General features: G+C 33.8%; 2 protein-coding genes across 3 annotated transcripts; one reads left to right on the top strand and one right to left on the bottom strand.

Moving 5' to 3' along the window:
• The first annotated feature begins 727 nt into the window (after nt 1-727).
• LOC18611773 (autophagy-related protein 13b-like) lies at nt 728-5,659 on the top strand. The gene is made up of 3 exons (XM_088803701.1): nt 728-1,333; nt 1,421-1,602; nt 4,811-5,659. Exons 1-3 carry the CDS (start codon nt 1,094-1,096, stop codon nt 5,052-5,054), a joined length of 666 nt encoding a protein of 221 aa, XP_088659827.1. The 5' UTR covers nt 728-1,093; the 3' UTR covers nt 5,055-5,659.
• Nucleotides 5,660-5,712: 53 nt separating this feature from the next.
• Nucleotides 5,713-13,899, bottom strand: LOC108661114 (protein neprosin-like). Of its 2 annotated transcripts, XM_088803696.1 has the most exons (9): nt 13,615-13,899; nt 13,325-13,399; nt 7,534-7,661; nt 7,348-7,434; nt 6,927-7,166; nt 6,669-6,836; nt 6,531-6,584; nt 6,286-6,435; nt 5,713-6,208 (listed from the first exon to the last, which is right to left on the bottom strand). In XM_088803696.1, exons 2-9 carry the CDS (start codon nt 13,341-13,343, stop codon nt 5,828-5,830), a joined length of 1,227 nt encoding a protein of 408 aa, XP_088659822.1. In that variant the 5' UTR covers nt 13,344-13,399; nt 13,615-13,899; the 3' UTR covers nt 5,713-5,827. The 2 variants fall into 2 exon arrangements, with proteins under 2 accessions (XP_088659822.1, XP_017972489.2); XM_018117000.2 differs by having other exon boundaries at nt 13,325-13,899.
• Nucleotides 13,900-14,491: the final 592 nt, after the last annotated feature.

Here is a 14,491-nt window from a genome sequence, read left to right on the forward strand (position 1 = left end):
ATGCCAAAATAGTAATAAAACTAACAATGTAAACAAAAAAATTCACAAGAAAAAGAAAAATATCAACTTTCTCACACCTTTGCTACATTGAAGCATTTTCGATTTGTTTCGAAATCTACAGCAAATTTGTCTGCGTGAAAGCTGGGGGTGTTCTGAATCTCAAATAAGAGGAAAAGACAAATAGGGGAAAAAGAAGTGGGAGAGGGGAGGCTTAAGAGATATAGTCATCATTGCAAGGTTCTTTTTATAATGGCAGAGAGACCTGAGATTTTAATCTCAAATCTAAAATTGGATATAGTTTTGAATGAAATGGGGAAAGAATAAAGCAAAAGAGAACAAAAAAGGCAAAATAGGAAAAGAGAGACTACCTTGTCACTATAGGTTCCACTGTTCACAAGGTTGGCTATGACGAAGGTTGATTGCTTGTTGAGAAACAAAAAGAGAAAAAGAGGAGGAAGACAGAATAGGCTCTGACCGGCCCTGGAAAGAGAGGGAGACAGACAGAACCCCGAGATCTAAGCAAAGTAATATTTGCTTTATGAATTTAGAAAAAGTGTATTTGTTGTTTGTGTTCTTTTCGTAATTTATTCCCATTCTATTCAATTCTATAGAGTTGCTATCTGAAGAGCCATAACAAAAAAATAATGCGCAAATAACTCACTCACTCTAAGATGCAGCTTTAGTAATGGTTACCTGAAAATTTTCCTGCTGAATACTTTGCTTGGTAGGTTGTTCAGTCCTAGGTCAAATAGATCAGAATGGTGTATCCCAAACTTTTAGGCTGCTTAAAAGAAATTGCATTTGCAAATTAAAGTGTGCGTGAATTGAGGAATAAACCATTAAAATTAAAGCAACTTTAAAGGAACTCAGTTTACCTTGTTTTCTACAACTCTGGAATGCTTTCAATCTCTGTGCATCACTAGCCATCAGTAGCTTTGAAATGGCCAACCTACAAGGCCAAAGACTTCCCCGCCATTATTCCTTTGACTTTCATTCTTCCTAAACCTTCAAAACTCAAAACCCTTCACAGCCTCAAACTCCCATCAAGATTCACAGGATTCATCACCAAGCATCTCTCATTCAGCCAACTCAAATGGAAGCTTGGACATTGGAAGTGCAGTCAATAGAACCAAATAATTTTGTGTATCATCTCTCAAAAGCTCTTTTGCGTTCTGAAAGTGCTCCAGTGAACATACCTGCTCCAAGGCTTGCTACTTCCCCCGCATTGTCCTGCAAACAAAATTTGCCACCATCTCCTCCCCTTAAAGTTACAAAAGCTGGTACTTCTAATGATAATATCGGTCCAGTTCAAACTGGTGCAACTATTGAGAAGGTATTTTATATACTCATAATGGCATCTTATGGTTTCTAGTGTATTTTGTTTTGCCACTTGGAATTATTTATTCTTTGTCTCTTGTAGCTGTTCTCCTTTGGGGAAGAAGACAATCGGAAATATTCTGGAGTGAAGTTATCTTCCAACAGCTCACCACGAATTTCATTTTCCCGAAGTTCTAGTAGGTCTTTACAGGATGATTTTGATGACTCTGAGTTTCCTTGTCCATTTGATGTGGAGGATAATGATATGACGGACCCAGGTAGCAGGTAAAGCACAGATCAAGTAAATTTTACTTTAAAATTAACCCCATCACATCATTTGTGCACTGTTTCAATGCAGACGATTAACTTACTAATTCTACTTTTAACTACCTGTGTTGTTTTTATCCTCGTTTTGTTGGTTCAGGACTTGATTTGGTTGTTTTAACTTACCCTGGACTAATTTCTCTATGTTGTTATGTCCTATTTGCTCAAAATGGTATAAACTTAATAAAAAGCTTAGAATCAACATATCGTGTTTTTGCCAAAAGTAGTAGTTTTCCTTTGGGTGTGCGAATTTTTTCTTGAACTAGTTCTGATCTCTCAAGATTTGATGTAAGCATCATGATGTGGTGCTTCTGGGGAACTGAATAATCAATATCTAGTTCAGGTAGTAGCCTAAGTAGTGGAAAATCATGGTTCAGGGATTGGGATAAGTATTTGTTTATCATCTATGGAGAGCTAGCAAAGAAGGTTTGCTTTCCTGTTTTGAGAAAGACAACCTGACTGGTTAACTTTATAATATTTAATAGATATGAGGAAGTTCAATCATATTACTACGCTGAAGTTTCTAGTGTTAGTTGTATTTAGCAGAAAATAGTGCTAATCCTACTTCGGCTGCTTCTTGTAACGTGCAACTATTATTGGTGTCTACATCATATTTGTTTAGATATCTTTTATTTTAACATAATTTTTGGTAAGGAAAGTAGGAGTATGTCTTTAAGTCACAGGGTAGGATTGGAGGCCACTTTTTAGCTGACTTGGCCTGTCTAATGAGCAAGTCTCTAACAAAAGCTGCCTTACTTATTCTCATTGTCAGTTGGTGAATAAATAAATTAATCTAAAGATGGGTGATTAAGAAGATGTGTTATGGACTGAAGGACATGGTGGTTGCAGAAGCCTTGTACACATTCCTTCTTGCTGTAATTTGATCCTTTCGATTTGTTTTGAGTTATGGGAAGGATATCTTGTTAAAGGACAATATTCATGTAGGTTCTTTTACCTTTTTGAGGGCAGCACTCTTGTGCTAGTTTATCTTGCAGGTAAGGCTCAATGTTTGTGAGCTGTAATGTGTTGGTGTAGGTGCTTAGCAATACAAATTTAGGTTTAATTAATTAATAGGGCCATCTGTCAGGGTCGGTAGTGAATATAAGAGGTTTGTCGAAAACTATCAGTTGATGCTTGATTCCTTATGGATCTTAATTGATTGTTGAACAGATGTCTGACAGTGAGAAAGTCTTGATTGACAGGAAGGTTAGGCTTAGAGTTGCTAGATTGATGGTGAGTTTTCCTGGTGTTAACTGTTGAAGTTTTGGAAGCAGAATGATAAATTGAGATTGATTCTTGAAATCAGTTGACAATGTTGTTGTTTAATCATATTTTGACCAGTTCATAGATCTTCATGGTGATAGTACTTAGACATTAGGTTTGTAGATGGTTATGTTCTTGGGATTTATGGATGGATTCCTCTTTATCTGTTCGTGTTTTTTTTTTGGTAGGGGATGAGAATTAATTTAACGTAGAAGCCAAAGTTGAATGCCATAGCCTCGTAGGCCTTAAAGATTGCATGAGTTTAAACTTCTAATGGCTGATAAGACTGCGTGGCAGTTTATTTGCATGTCGTGTACTTTCTCTTGCTTGTATTAGATCATTTGGATGATGACTAAAGTTTATGGAGCATGGAAGCTGATGGAAATGTTGAACTTGTTAAGGATGTCAGAATCTGTACGTAAGATGTTTAGAACCCGTTCAAACTGTATTCTTCTAACATTAATGGTCTATTGTCCTTTGGACTCTGCACCAATATGTCTCGAGCTCAACTAATTAACTATAAAACAGTAACACAAGCTTTGAAGAAAATAAATGCAACTCAACTCATGTAAACCTCGGTTAAGTTCTGTTGTTACTTTTCTTGGGTAATTTGTGAATGCAAACACCAAAGAAGTTTATTTTTGACGTGTAAAAGCAATTGCTCTGAACTTAATAAAGATGTTGTTTTGTTTTAGAAATTGCCCAATTGATAGACTCAACTGGTTTAAAAGTAATGAAGCACTCTATGCTAATGAATAGTTAATTAGAACAGGAGTGAGCAGCCTTTTGAAATTGGGGCTTTATACTGCTAGGTCATGTTAATAGACCAAAACCAGAGGAGTCATTTCATGAATTATCTATCCTTCTTGCCGTTTGCAAGGATAATGGTGACCTCTAAAATTGCAGCAAACAATAGCTGAGTAGCTGGTCTCATTTGCCATTGTAGTTGCAATAACTTTTATCATCCTTTATTACAACATGGAACTTTTTCAGTCTTTAAGTTGCTTCCCCGTAATGCTGGATATTATAAATCCGCTTGAAGGATTAAACAAACTGCAGATTTTATTTTGTTACTTTGTTATATTTTAAGGGCACACACAGACACTCACCGTTCAGTTTATTTCCTTTAGTTTTTTTTTTTTTTTTTGAAGATCAGTTTATTTCTTTTAGTTAGTGTTTTGCTTTATTTTGTTTTTAGTATTAGGGTATTAGGGTTGTGATTGGTATTTCTCATGATACTTGGATTTATGGAATTCCTCAACTTCTTATTTTATGTTGGTTTCTACCAGTTTTTGCATGATTGAGATGTTGGGATTATGGATGAATGAGACTTTATATTTTGAGTTATTGGAATTGGATATTCTTTCTTCATTTCTCCCTAAGTTCTCCTATATCTTTCCCATTTCCTCGGATTTTCTTCAGTTACTCTATTTTCTCTGTTTCCTCCCCAGTCCCCTGTTCTGCATCATCCTACTTCCCTGTTTTTGAGAGGTTCCCATGAAATGACAAGTGATTTTCTTTTTCCTCCTATTTTTGTTTTGTTAATCTTAGAATTATCACAGGTCCCAAATGTTCTAAAGGTAGTTTGAGTGTTTGGCCTTTTGTTTCTGAAATCGTTAGTTGGAGAGTTCCCTCAAGAAAATTCTTTGATCATTGAACAGAAGTTTAACGAAATGAGTCATGAAGTTCATGTCAAAAGCCACAATGAGTCATTTTATGATTTTCTGAAATTGGAGAGAACACCATATATTTTTTCATCATGGTCACTTGTCAACCTGTTATCTTTATTGGCATGGATGGGTTTTGCTGAAATCGGCTATATCTCTTATCTCTGAAATGAATTTGCTGGTCAAATATTTGTGAAACCTTGGGGTAACTGAATTGGCCTGTTTTGCATATTATGTAGACCCAAGTCTTATGATAGAAGAGGACACCTGTCTGATCCACACGAGACAGGATTGTTTATGAATAGAAAATCCCAAGATGCTGCAGTTGGTGCTCTTGTACGTATGCTGAAGAGAGCCCCTCCTCTTCGCCAAGACGTTTCAAGTTCAACTAATTTTTCAGAAGCATCCAGGCCAGAAATTTGGAGCAAAAGTATCCACGAGCAAAACCAGATTTTAGAGGTCTTCATGTATTGCATCTTCTAGGCTTGTTGCATCAAAGACAACTTCTGATGCATTAGAGGAACTTCGGGGTTACAGAGAGATGAAAAAATTGTTGCTTAGTGAAGGTGGTAGGTCTTACACATCTGCCAATTATGCTTCTGAAGCTGAACATTCCAGCAGAGGTTCATGAGAGTTTTGAACTCGTTCAATATTGGTATATTTGCATATATGTATAGCTTTATGGTTTGAGAGATTGCTACATGCTTTTACAGCTGAAGCCATTTTCCTCGTTATCTGCATATCAAAGTATATATGATACAGGTTTTTTTGGATAAGATTTATGAGTGATCTGTTGGCCTAGAAAACATTGTAAAAAGCACATTTGTTCTTCTCCTTTAGTCCTACATAACTGTATAGAACTCGTGGACATGCAGATATACAGGCTACATATTGACATTGTAGTACAACATCCAGCTCGCTGATGCTGTTGTCTCTAATGTTTTCCTTTGTTTGTCCATTTGTTCTTGCTTCAAAGCTCAAGGTAAAGAACATTGCACCCTTTGGAGTCTGCTCTGGACGGGGAGTGCAATTGCCTGACCAGCAGAATTGAAAGGAAATCTAAGTGCGTTGTTCTGTTTTATTTTTAATTATAATTTATTTAGATTATAGTGATCTAAGGGGAAACTGTGTATCGCCAGGATGTCATCACAATTTGCTTCAAAAAGAAAAAAGAAAGGGAATTAAACGAGACCAAACTACATTTGTTAAGGTGATATTTGTCATTTTATTGAAATGGTTCTTTCTTATTTAATCCTTCAATAACGACAACTGTGAAAATCACCACCTTCACCCCCAAAGAAGAAAGTGTAGCGCCACTTATCATCTACATAACGATTTTTGCCAACAAGATAGCAGCGAGATTCCTTTACCTGCACCGAGGATGGGTTGGGGTCACTGTACCGATGCCCATCATCTTGATTAACATACCCAACTTGGTTCATGTAACATGTTCGACGGAAAGGACCGCCGTTATATTCAAGACCACTTCCCATCGGAGGAGAGGAAGGGAAGGGGCTGTACACCGTTCCTCCCCAGAGCGTCCAATCGGCACCAGCCCTTAATCCAGTGAAGAACTCGTTCGCAAAGTAGCCAATCCCAACATTTCGAATGTTGACCCACCAATTTCCACTTGGTTCCTATTGTTATGGAACAAATAAATCAATGTTGTTCTAGAAAATTACTAGTTAATAATCATATGAAGTTTTGGGTTTACCACGGTCAAACTCATGTGGGTTCCATATTGCGGCCCGTTAATTACTGAAACATGGCTAAAAGTAGAACCAAAAGTGGCGTAGCGATTTACTTGAACAAAGCCAGGACAATCCATATTATAGCATCCTGATATTTTCCCATTGCTTGCTTGCTGAGAGATACAAAAAGGTTTTAGTATCAATAGTAATAGTAATAGTAATGGTAGAATACAAACGAACAAAAGTGGGATGGGGATGAAGAAAATACAGCCCAAGCTGCGAACAATCTTGGTTGACCGTCTCCGAAATAAAGAGGGTCGACCTGTAATCAATAATATTAGTTTAGAATTGACATTGTTGCAAATCGGCAAGTATTAAGTAGGCCTTTGGATAACTTTGAACTTACCATCCAACCTAGGTGGATAGCGCCTGCATTACCAGGCATTCCATTGGAAACCTCAATGATTGCTCCGCTAAATTGGTGGTCTTTCACCTTTGGTTGGTATATAATCAAGTTTGCAGCCGCGCCTTTAATCAACTTCCCACTCTCCGGGCGCAGAACGATTCCAGCATACTATGAATTCAATTATATGAATCATTTCTACCCTCAGACAACTGTAAGATTTAGCCATAATCAATTACATAGAGTAGCAAGGATACTTACATCATAACCAGTGCCACCCGATTCTTTGATGGGAAAATCTATTGATAGGTTTTTCCCAAACTTATTATAGTCAAAGGATCTGATCATGTTTTCTTTCCCAACTGTCCTTCGGATGGGAACGGTTCCTTTAGGACACCCTTTTCCCAACCCAACTAGTTTTGCAACATTAGTTGATGAGGAAGACTCGGTGCTGAATGAAGAATTTTTCAAATTTCTATGCAAAGCTGAACCAGGCCTCATCTGTTTTGGCATAAAGATCAATATTAGTAGATGTAGTTCATGGAAACAAATTGAATTGCATCTCAACGACAACAAAAACTAAAGAAAACTTTAGTTGTTGCTAATGCATCTTTGTAAGAAATAATAATGAGAATATAACAGATATATGAGGAAAAACATTATTGAAAAAAGGATCAAGAACCTCAATTTTGTGATTCTTAAGCAAAGGATGTAAAAGAGTTGGTTGTCTGTGTATATCCACACAATCAAAGATGTCCCCAAATGTTGTCTGCAACAACGAATATTATGTTAGCATTGACATGATCTATCTGATCAGTTATTTCAATTTTGAAGTACATGGATATATAAATTGTTTAGTTTCTCTAACCTTTATAGTCTTGGTGGTAGCATGCTTATTAATGGTTTTGACCTCTGCCATCTGCTCTGTTTCTTTCTGTCCAGAAAAGCCTCTCGTTGAAACTACATGGTTTGCCAATATGGCAACTGCGATGGTGACTGCAATACTGATTGTGAGTGATTTGTAATACATGATTCTCTATACTCATGTTCTGGATGGCATATGTGTATATGTATGTATATTAATAGTTAAATATGGCAATGATTGCAATAATCAGCTGCATCTTCCTCCAAAAGCTTTGCAAAATTTAATGATTGTACAATTTTGGTATTGGGGCCGGCTCATTGCTGTCATTCCCAGCAAAAGTTCATTAACAGCCTTAAATGTAAAGAAATCCAGAATTTGATTTTACTTCTCAATAAACCGTTTCCCTTTTTTTTTCCTTGTTTTTCCTTGAAAGTTTATCAGTTCCTTGTTTCTTATAAAATCTGTCAATATCTACTATTTGGGCAAGTGCAACATTTTCCATATTAGTTTGTTTCTTTCCTTTTCTATGTATGACGAGGATGTTGAAAATTAAATTGAATTCATGAACTAAGATAATCATGAACTTAGTCGTACATGAATCTAGTAATTCACGTTTTCTTTTTAAATTGATGTGTCTTTAGACCTTATCTCTAACTTTTTTGAATACATTTTCCATGTTAGTTTGTTTCTTTCCTTTTTTATGAACGATGAGAATGTTGAAAATTAAACTTAAATTCATGAATATTGAGAATTAAATTGAATTCATGAACTAAGATAATCATGAACTTAGTCATACATGAATCTAGTAATTCATGTTTCTTTTTGAAATTGATGTGTTCTTAGACCTTACTGCTAACTTTTCTCATTACATTAAAAAGCTTTGGTGTAATGTTCTCGAATTGCAAGAAAAAATTGATATTGGTTGATAAATGCCCTGATAACTTCTTGATCGTATTTGATATTATTGCTTGGCTCACTGGCAAATTAAACTTTTTTGACACCCATCATTGCAATTGCTTTTAAATGTAATTTGGATATTTCATATTGTATTCACGTAATACTTTATGCATTTCATTTATCATTGTTAATTTTTTTATACTTTTAAAATAAGAAGTCATTGTATTTAGTTATATGTTTGTGATACTGTATGTTATTTTTGTAAGTGTTTTTACTTGACTTAATGTTCATGAGTATATTAATTAAGTACACATGGAATGTAATTTTCGTTTTTTGTAAAAATAGATAGATTTATGACTTGTGTTTAATAAAACTAATTACATTCATGAATTTGTTTTGGTTAAACAAATACATAAAATAATGATAATTTATAATTGATAATTAGGTAATAATTATATAATCACAATACCTAATATATGTATTAAATTCAATATTTTGAAAATATAAATAAAAAAGACTTTGATAAATTAATTTTAATTAATTAATGTATAAATTAATAAATTATTAATTTATTAATTAAATAATATTTTAATTAATTAATAAATTTTCTTAATCATAAGTGTATTAATTTATAGAAGTTTTATCGTATACAAATAATCGAATTGATTCAGTTGACTATGGCTTGTAGCTTGCTTAGGGAGTTTAGAATTTGGGTCAGGTTTTGGAGAAAAGAAAGAGTAAGGTGTAAAGTTCACTAGGTGAGAAACAAAGAAAGAGTAAAGGACAGGTGGTTAAAAAATAAAAATGAAGAAGTAAAAGTGGGGAATGTAACCTAGTAAATAGTAATTAAAAATTAAAAATATTAAATATATATTATATATTAATGTATATATATAAAATTAATTTGATTTTTTGGTAGGTTTGATTCAAAAATTTTAGAACCAAGTATCGACCAATTAAACTAATTGTATCTGAATTGAATTGTTTTATCTAAATGCAATTTGGATAAAACAGTTTGATCCAATTGATCTATTGAGTTAATTGGTTTATATATATATATATATTAATATATAATATATAATATTAAATTAAATGATTTCTTGACCAATTATTTTGTCATTAAAGGATTTAATGGATTTACTTTGATTTATAAATATATTAAAAAGGTCATTAAATTTTTTGTTTCTTTTTATGAATGAATTATGAAATTATCTCATTAAAAATAATCAAGTTTAATAAAAAAAGAAAAAGTTTAAGTGATAATGATTTTAATCATGATTTTATAAAATATAACTTTATAACATATTGGAATTTTCTTTATAAGAGAGGAATTCAAACTTAATTTTTGCAAAAAAGATAAATTAATTTACTTATCATGAAATCAAATAATTAAGTAAAAAAATATTTATTTTTATTTCTTAACATCGTAAGTCTTTTATACTTAAAAATTTGACTTATTAATAAATACATGTACCATCTACTAAAAAATTTATATTTTTTAAATATTTTTTAATTCAATTTAGTCCTTAAACACTTCAATTTTGTTAAATTTAATTCATATACTGTATATTTTTATTCAATTTAATCCCTATAACATGATTTAATTTTTTTTTAAAAAAATATTTGTTTCTTAATCTATCACGTTAACATTATCATATCATTATGATAATATCACATTAGTATTATCATATAATCATGTCAGTGTCACGTGATACTATTATATTAACATGTTGGAGTGACATGGTATTGCCACGTCAATACTGACATCATCACTTTGAAAAATAAATATTGATAATGTAAAAAAAATGATTAAATTATTTTAAATTTTAAAATGGAGAGAATAAATTAATCAGATTTTGAGTACAAAAACGCATGGATAGAAGACTATCTAGAGACTTTATCCAATTTTACTTCACCAAGCTTAGAAGCTTGGACAGATGTTATTTCCTTGTTCCATGTAAGATCTATCAGTCTCTGCTATTTGGGCAAGTTTTGGCTCTTGCTGTATACTACACAAGTTCCAAAAGAACAGCCTTAAAACTAGTTGGCCAGGGTCAGCCATCGGCTCCACTTCTCGTTCCTCGGCCAGTACTCGTGTGAATATCTTATCTACTATATAAGCCATGTTTCTTTGAGATGATTGACAGTGCTCAACCATTAATCTTTTTGCCTTCTCCTAGGACAAATCAAATTTTAAAATCAACAGGCAATGATTGCATTCAAAAACATGCACAACATAAAATAATTGCAGTTTTTAGCTTATGCAATTCCTGCCATTCCTTCTGTTTTTGCATTCATGAAACACCCATCCTTCCTGTGAGTTATTATTCAAACATTTCAATGCAATGGGGTGGCTTCGGTCTCATGTTGCCACAAGAAGTTCAAGGCATTAGGCATGAATATAAATCACTAACATCTTCAATATTTTTAATGGAAAATTTGTACTCTTAATAAACTATTATATTGTGGATTTAAGTTACAGCATTTTTTCTTCAAAAGAAAAGGGGTTATATGATTGGGGCTCACAGAGAGGAAAACCCTTGCTTCAACATGTTCATTGTATAGAGGACAACCACCTTATGGGAAACAAATGAGTAAATTAGTAAACAACATCTCATTAGATACAATTTGTTTTTTTTGGTATCTTCCACCAGCCTTTTGCTTCCATAACTAGGTGCTTTCTTAGAAGCCACTACTTCTCCAGCCAAACAACAGAAAAGAGCGTTCATAGCATGAAATAATAGAAAAGACATGGCCAAGTTTAACACCATTCTAACAATGTGTATTAACTTGGTTCTGTTGCTCTCTCTCTCTTCTTCTCATCATAAACATGGATAAAAGCAAGCAGTTTCACAGTAAGTTTAGAAATAAATGAATAAGGTGTGCTATGGTGCATACGGCAGTCGAATCATATTTTGTTTAACTTCATCAGTTCCTAGTTTAAGGTTGGATTTTAATGCATAAAAGGACGTCTCGTATGATATGACCCACCCAGTTTAATCTGATGTAATGTTATATCAAAACTAATGTAAGTTGCAAGAATGTATAGCAAGCTACCCTGCTTTCATTTCAACTGTATCAGAGGATTTGACCTCATTTTGCACACAACCCTTTGTTTTGAAGAAACACTATCATATGATCAGGCTGCCACTATAAAGACGTGTTATTGACAAATTAGTTCTGGAAACAACAAAGCTTATCGTATCATATTAAAAATCCCCCACCATTTTCAAGCCAGATTCTAACACAGCTACTTGTGTAGAGAAGAGGAATAGATGAAAGACAAGTCCTATAAGGATGGAGTACAATCACTTTTGCCTTTATTGCAGATATCTCGACCGATCCTCTTACTCTCTAGTATTGATTGGAATCTTCTTAACCTTTTTCAATCTCTTTTCAGCTATAGTGACTCAACTATCACATGATAAACAAGTCTACCTCTCCCTCTATATGCATGTGTGTGCATGTCTAACACGGAATTTAAGTACTACCTTCTTGAAAGTCATTTTCAAAAACACAAAGAAGTAAAACTAGATAGTTAAGTGAGAAGCAAGTGGTGCCACAATGTGAAATTACTCTCTAGATTATCATCTCATTGAAGAAAATTTCATGCTGAGCATAAAACCTTTACTGAACAGACAATTGATTTGATTTCTACACCCAATTTAAACGATAACTATATGCCAATCAGCTCAAACTGAAAAAGGTTTCAGTTTACCTCGAACAAAGAAATAGAAAAAGAAAAAAATTCCAATGATCCAATGCTCTCAGTTGGTCTATATTTCAAAATTCACAAAGAAAACACTACAGAGAAGGAAATTGCAACTAGTCGAGTAGAAAAACAGAAAAAAAAAATATTACTAGGACAAAAGATGAGAGTGAGGATTTTTAAAAAAGCATCACTGTTGAAAATTGGAGCTTCTACAGATGCTTATGATTCTCCAAGTTTGCCTTTGATTTATGAACAAAAGAAAAGATCCAACAATACAAGTAAAAAAATTGATGCAAAGGCTTTCAAAGCCCTAACCTTTTTTGCCTCAACAAAGAAGAGAAATTGAAGATCAAACATAAAATATTAAATGCTTAACCCAATTGAAGCAAAAAACTTGAAAACGAAGCTCAAAAGCTCAAAAGCTCAAAAGTACCAGCAAAGCCAAAGAGTGAAAGGGCAGCGAGAGAGAGTGAGACAGTGCAGAGTGACAATAGTGTAGAATTCCTTATTTGCCAGCACAAAAACCAAAGAAGTGTCTAGTGTTAAAACAGTCATAACTCCTTTTACTCTTGTTGTGATGCAAGTACAGCACTAAAAATTCAGTGTGAAGGACATCGGGGCTTTGAACTGAAATGGTTCAAAATTTTTTAACATAAAAATGTTGACCATGCTAAATGCTGCCTTCTGGTGAATATTTCTTTTGTTTAATAAAACACCAGTAATGCTGGTATATGTATGCCCCCTATTTCTTGTAGTGTCTGTTCCCCATTTCTTTTTTAGCCTTTCTTTATTCCAAGTAATCCTGTCCTCTTGTACCACATATGCATGCTAAGCCTCACAGACAAACATTCACAAATATAATACCCAAAAGGAAAGAAATGATAAGTACCAACTTTGCAAACCATTGTCAATATAAGCATTTATTCACATACATATAGGATAGAGACAGCAGTGGGTTAAAAGGAAAACAAAATAGGCAGAAAGCATACCTTGATACATACAGTTTCACCTAGTTTATAGAGACAAACATTGAATAAAGACCGGTCAATCTGTTGTTTAATATGTTATCAGAGAACCTACATTTTCTGTCAAAGTCACAATGAAGGACATGCCAAAATAGTAATAAAACTAACAATGTAAACAAAAAAATTCACAAGAAAAAGAAAAATATAAACTTTCTCATACCTTTGCTACATTGAAGCATTTTCTATTTGTTTTGAAATCTACAGCAAATTTGTCTGCGTGAAAGCTGGGGGTGTTCTGAATCTCAAATAAGAGGAAAAGACAAATAGGGGAAAAAGAAGCGGGAGAGGGGAGACTTAAGAGATATAGTCATCGTTGCAGGTTCTTTTTATAATGGCAGAGAGACCTGAGATTTTAATCTCAAATCTAAAATTGGATATAGTTTTGAATGAAATGGGGAAAGAATAAAGCAAAAGAGAACAAAAAAGGCAAAATAGGAAAAGAGAGACTACCTTGTCACTATAGGTTCCACTGTTCACAAGGTTGGCTATGAAGAAGGTTGATTGCTTGTTGAGAAACAAAAAGAGAAAAAGAGGAGGACGACAGAATAGGCTCTGACTGGCCCTAGAAAGAGAGGGAGACAGACAGAACCCCGAGATCTAAGCAAAGCAATATTTGTTTCAAGTGTATTTGTTGTTTGTGTTCTTTTTGTAATTTATTCCCATTCTATTCAATTCTATAGAGTTGCTATCGGAAGGGCCATAACAAAAAAAGAATGCACAAATAACTCACTCACTCTAAGATGCAGCTTTAGTAATGGTTACCTGAAAATTTTCCTGCTGAATACTTTGCTTGTTAGGTTGTTCAGTCCTAGGTCAAATAGATCAGAATGGTGTATCCCAAACTTTTAGGCTGCTTAAAAGAAATTGCATTTGCAAATTAAAGTGTGCATGAATTGAGGAATAAACCATTAAAATTAAAGCAACTTTAAAGGAACTCAGTTTACCTTCTTTTCTGCAACTCTGGAATGCTTTGAATCTCTGTGCATCACTAGCCATCAGTAGCTTTGAAATGGCCAACCCACAAGGCCAAAGACTTCCCAGCCATTATTCCTTTGACTTTCATTCTTCCGTAAACCTTCAAAACTCAAAACCCTTCACAGCCTCAAACTCCCATCAAGACTCACAGGATTCATCACCAAGCATCTCTCATTCAACCAACTCAAATGGAAGCTTGGACATTGGAAGTGCAGTCAATAGAACCAAATAATTTTTTTTAGATGATTTGTTGCTTTATAAGCAAATAACAAATTGGAAAGTCAACACCTGTTAAGCATAAGGAGAGAATATCTAAATGTTCAGGGATTAATGCATTAGTACAAGGCAAGAA

The sequence above is a fragment of the Theobroma cacao genome, chromosome 1 (assembly GCF_053813885.1).
Source record: "Theobroma cacao isolate CCN51 chromosome 1, ASM5381388v1, whole genome shotgun sequence".
Taxonomy (NCBI): Eukaryota; Viridiplantae; Streptophyta; class Magnoliopsida; order Malvales; family Malvaceae; genus Theobroma; species Theobroma cacao.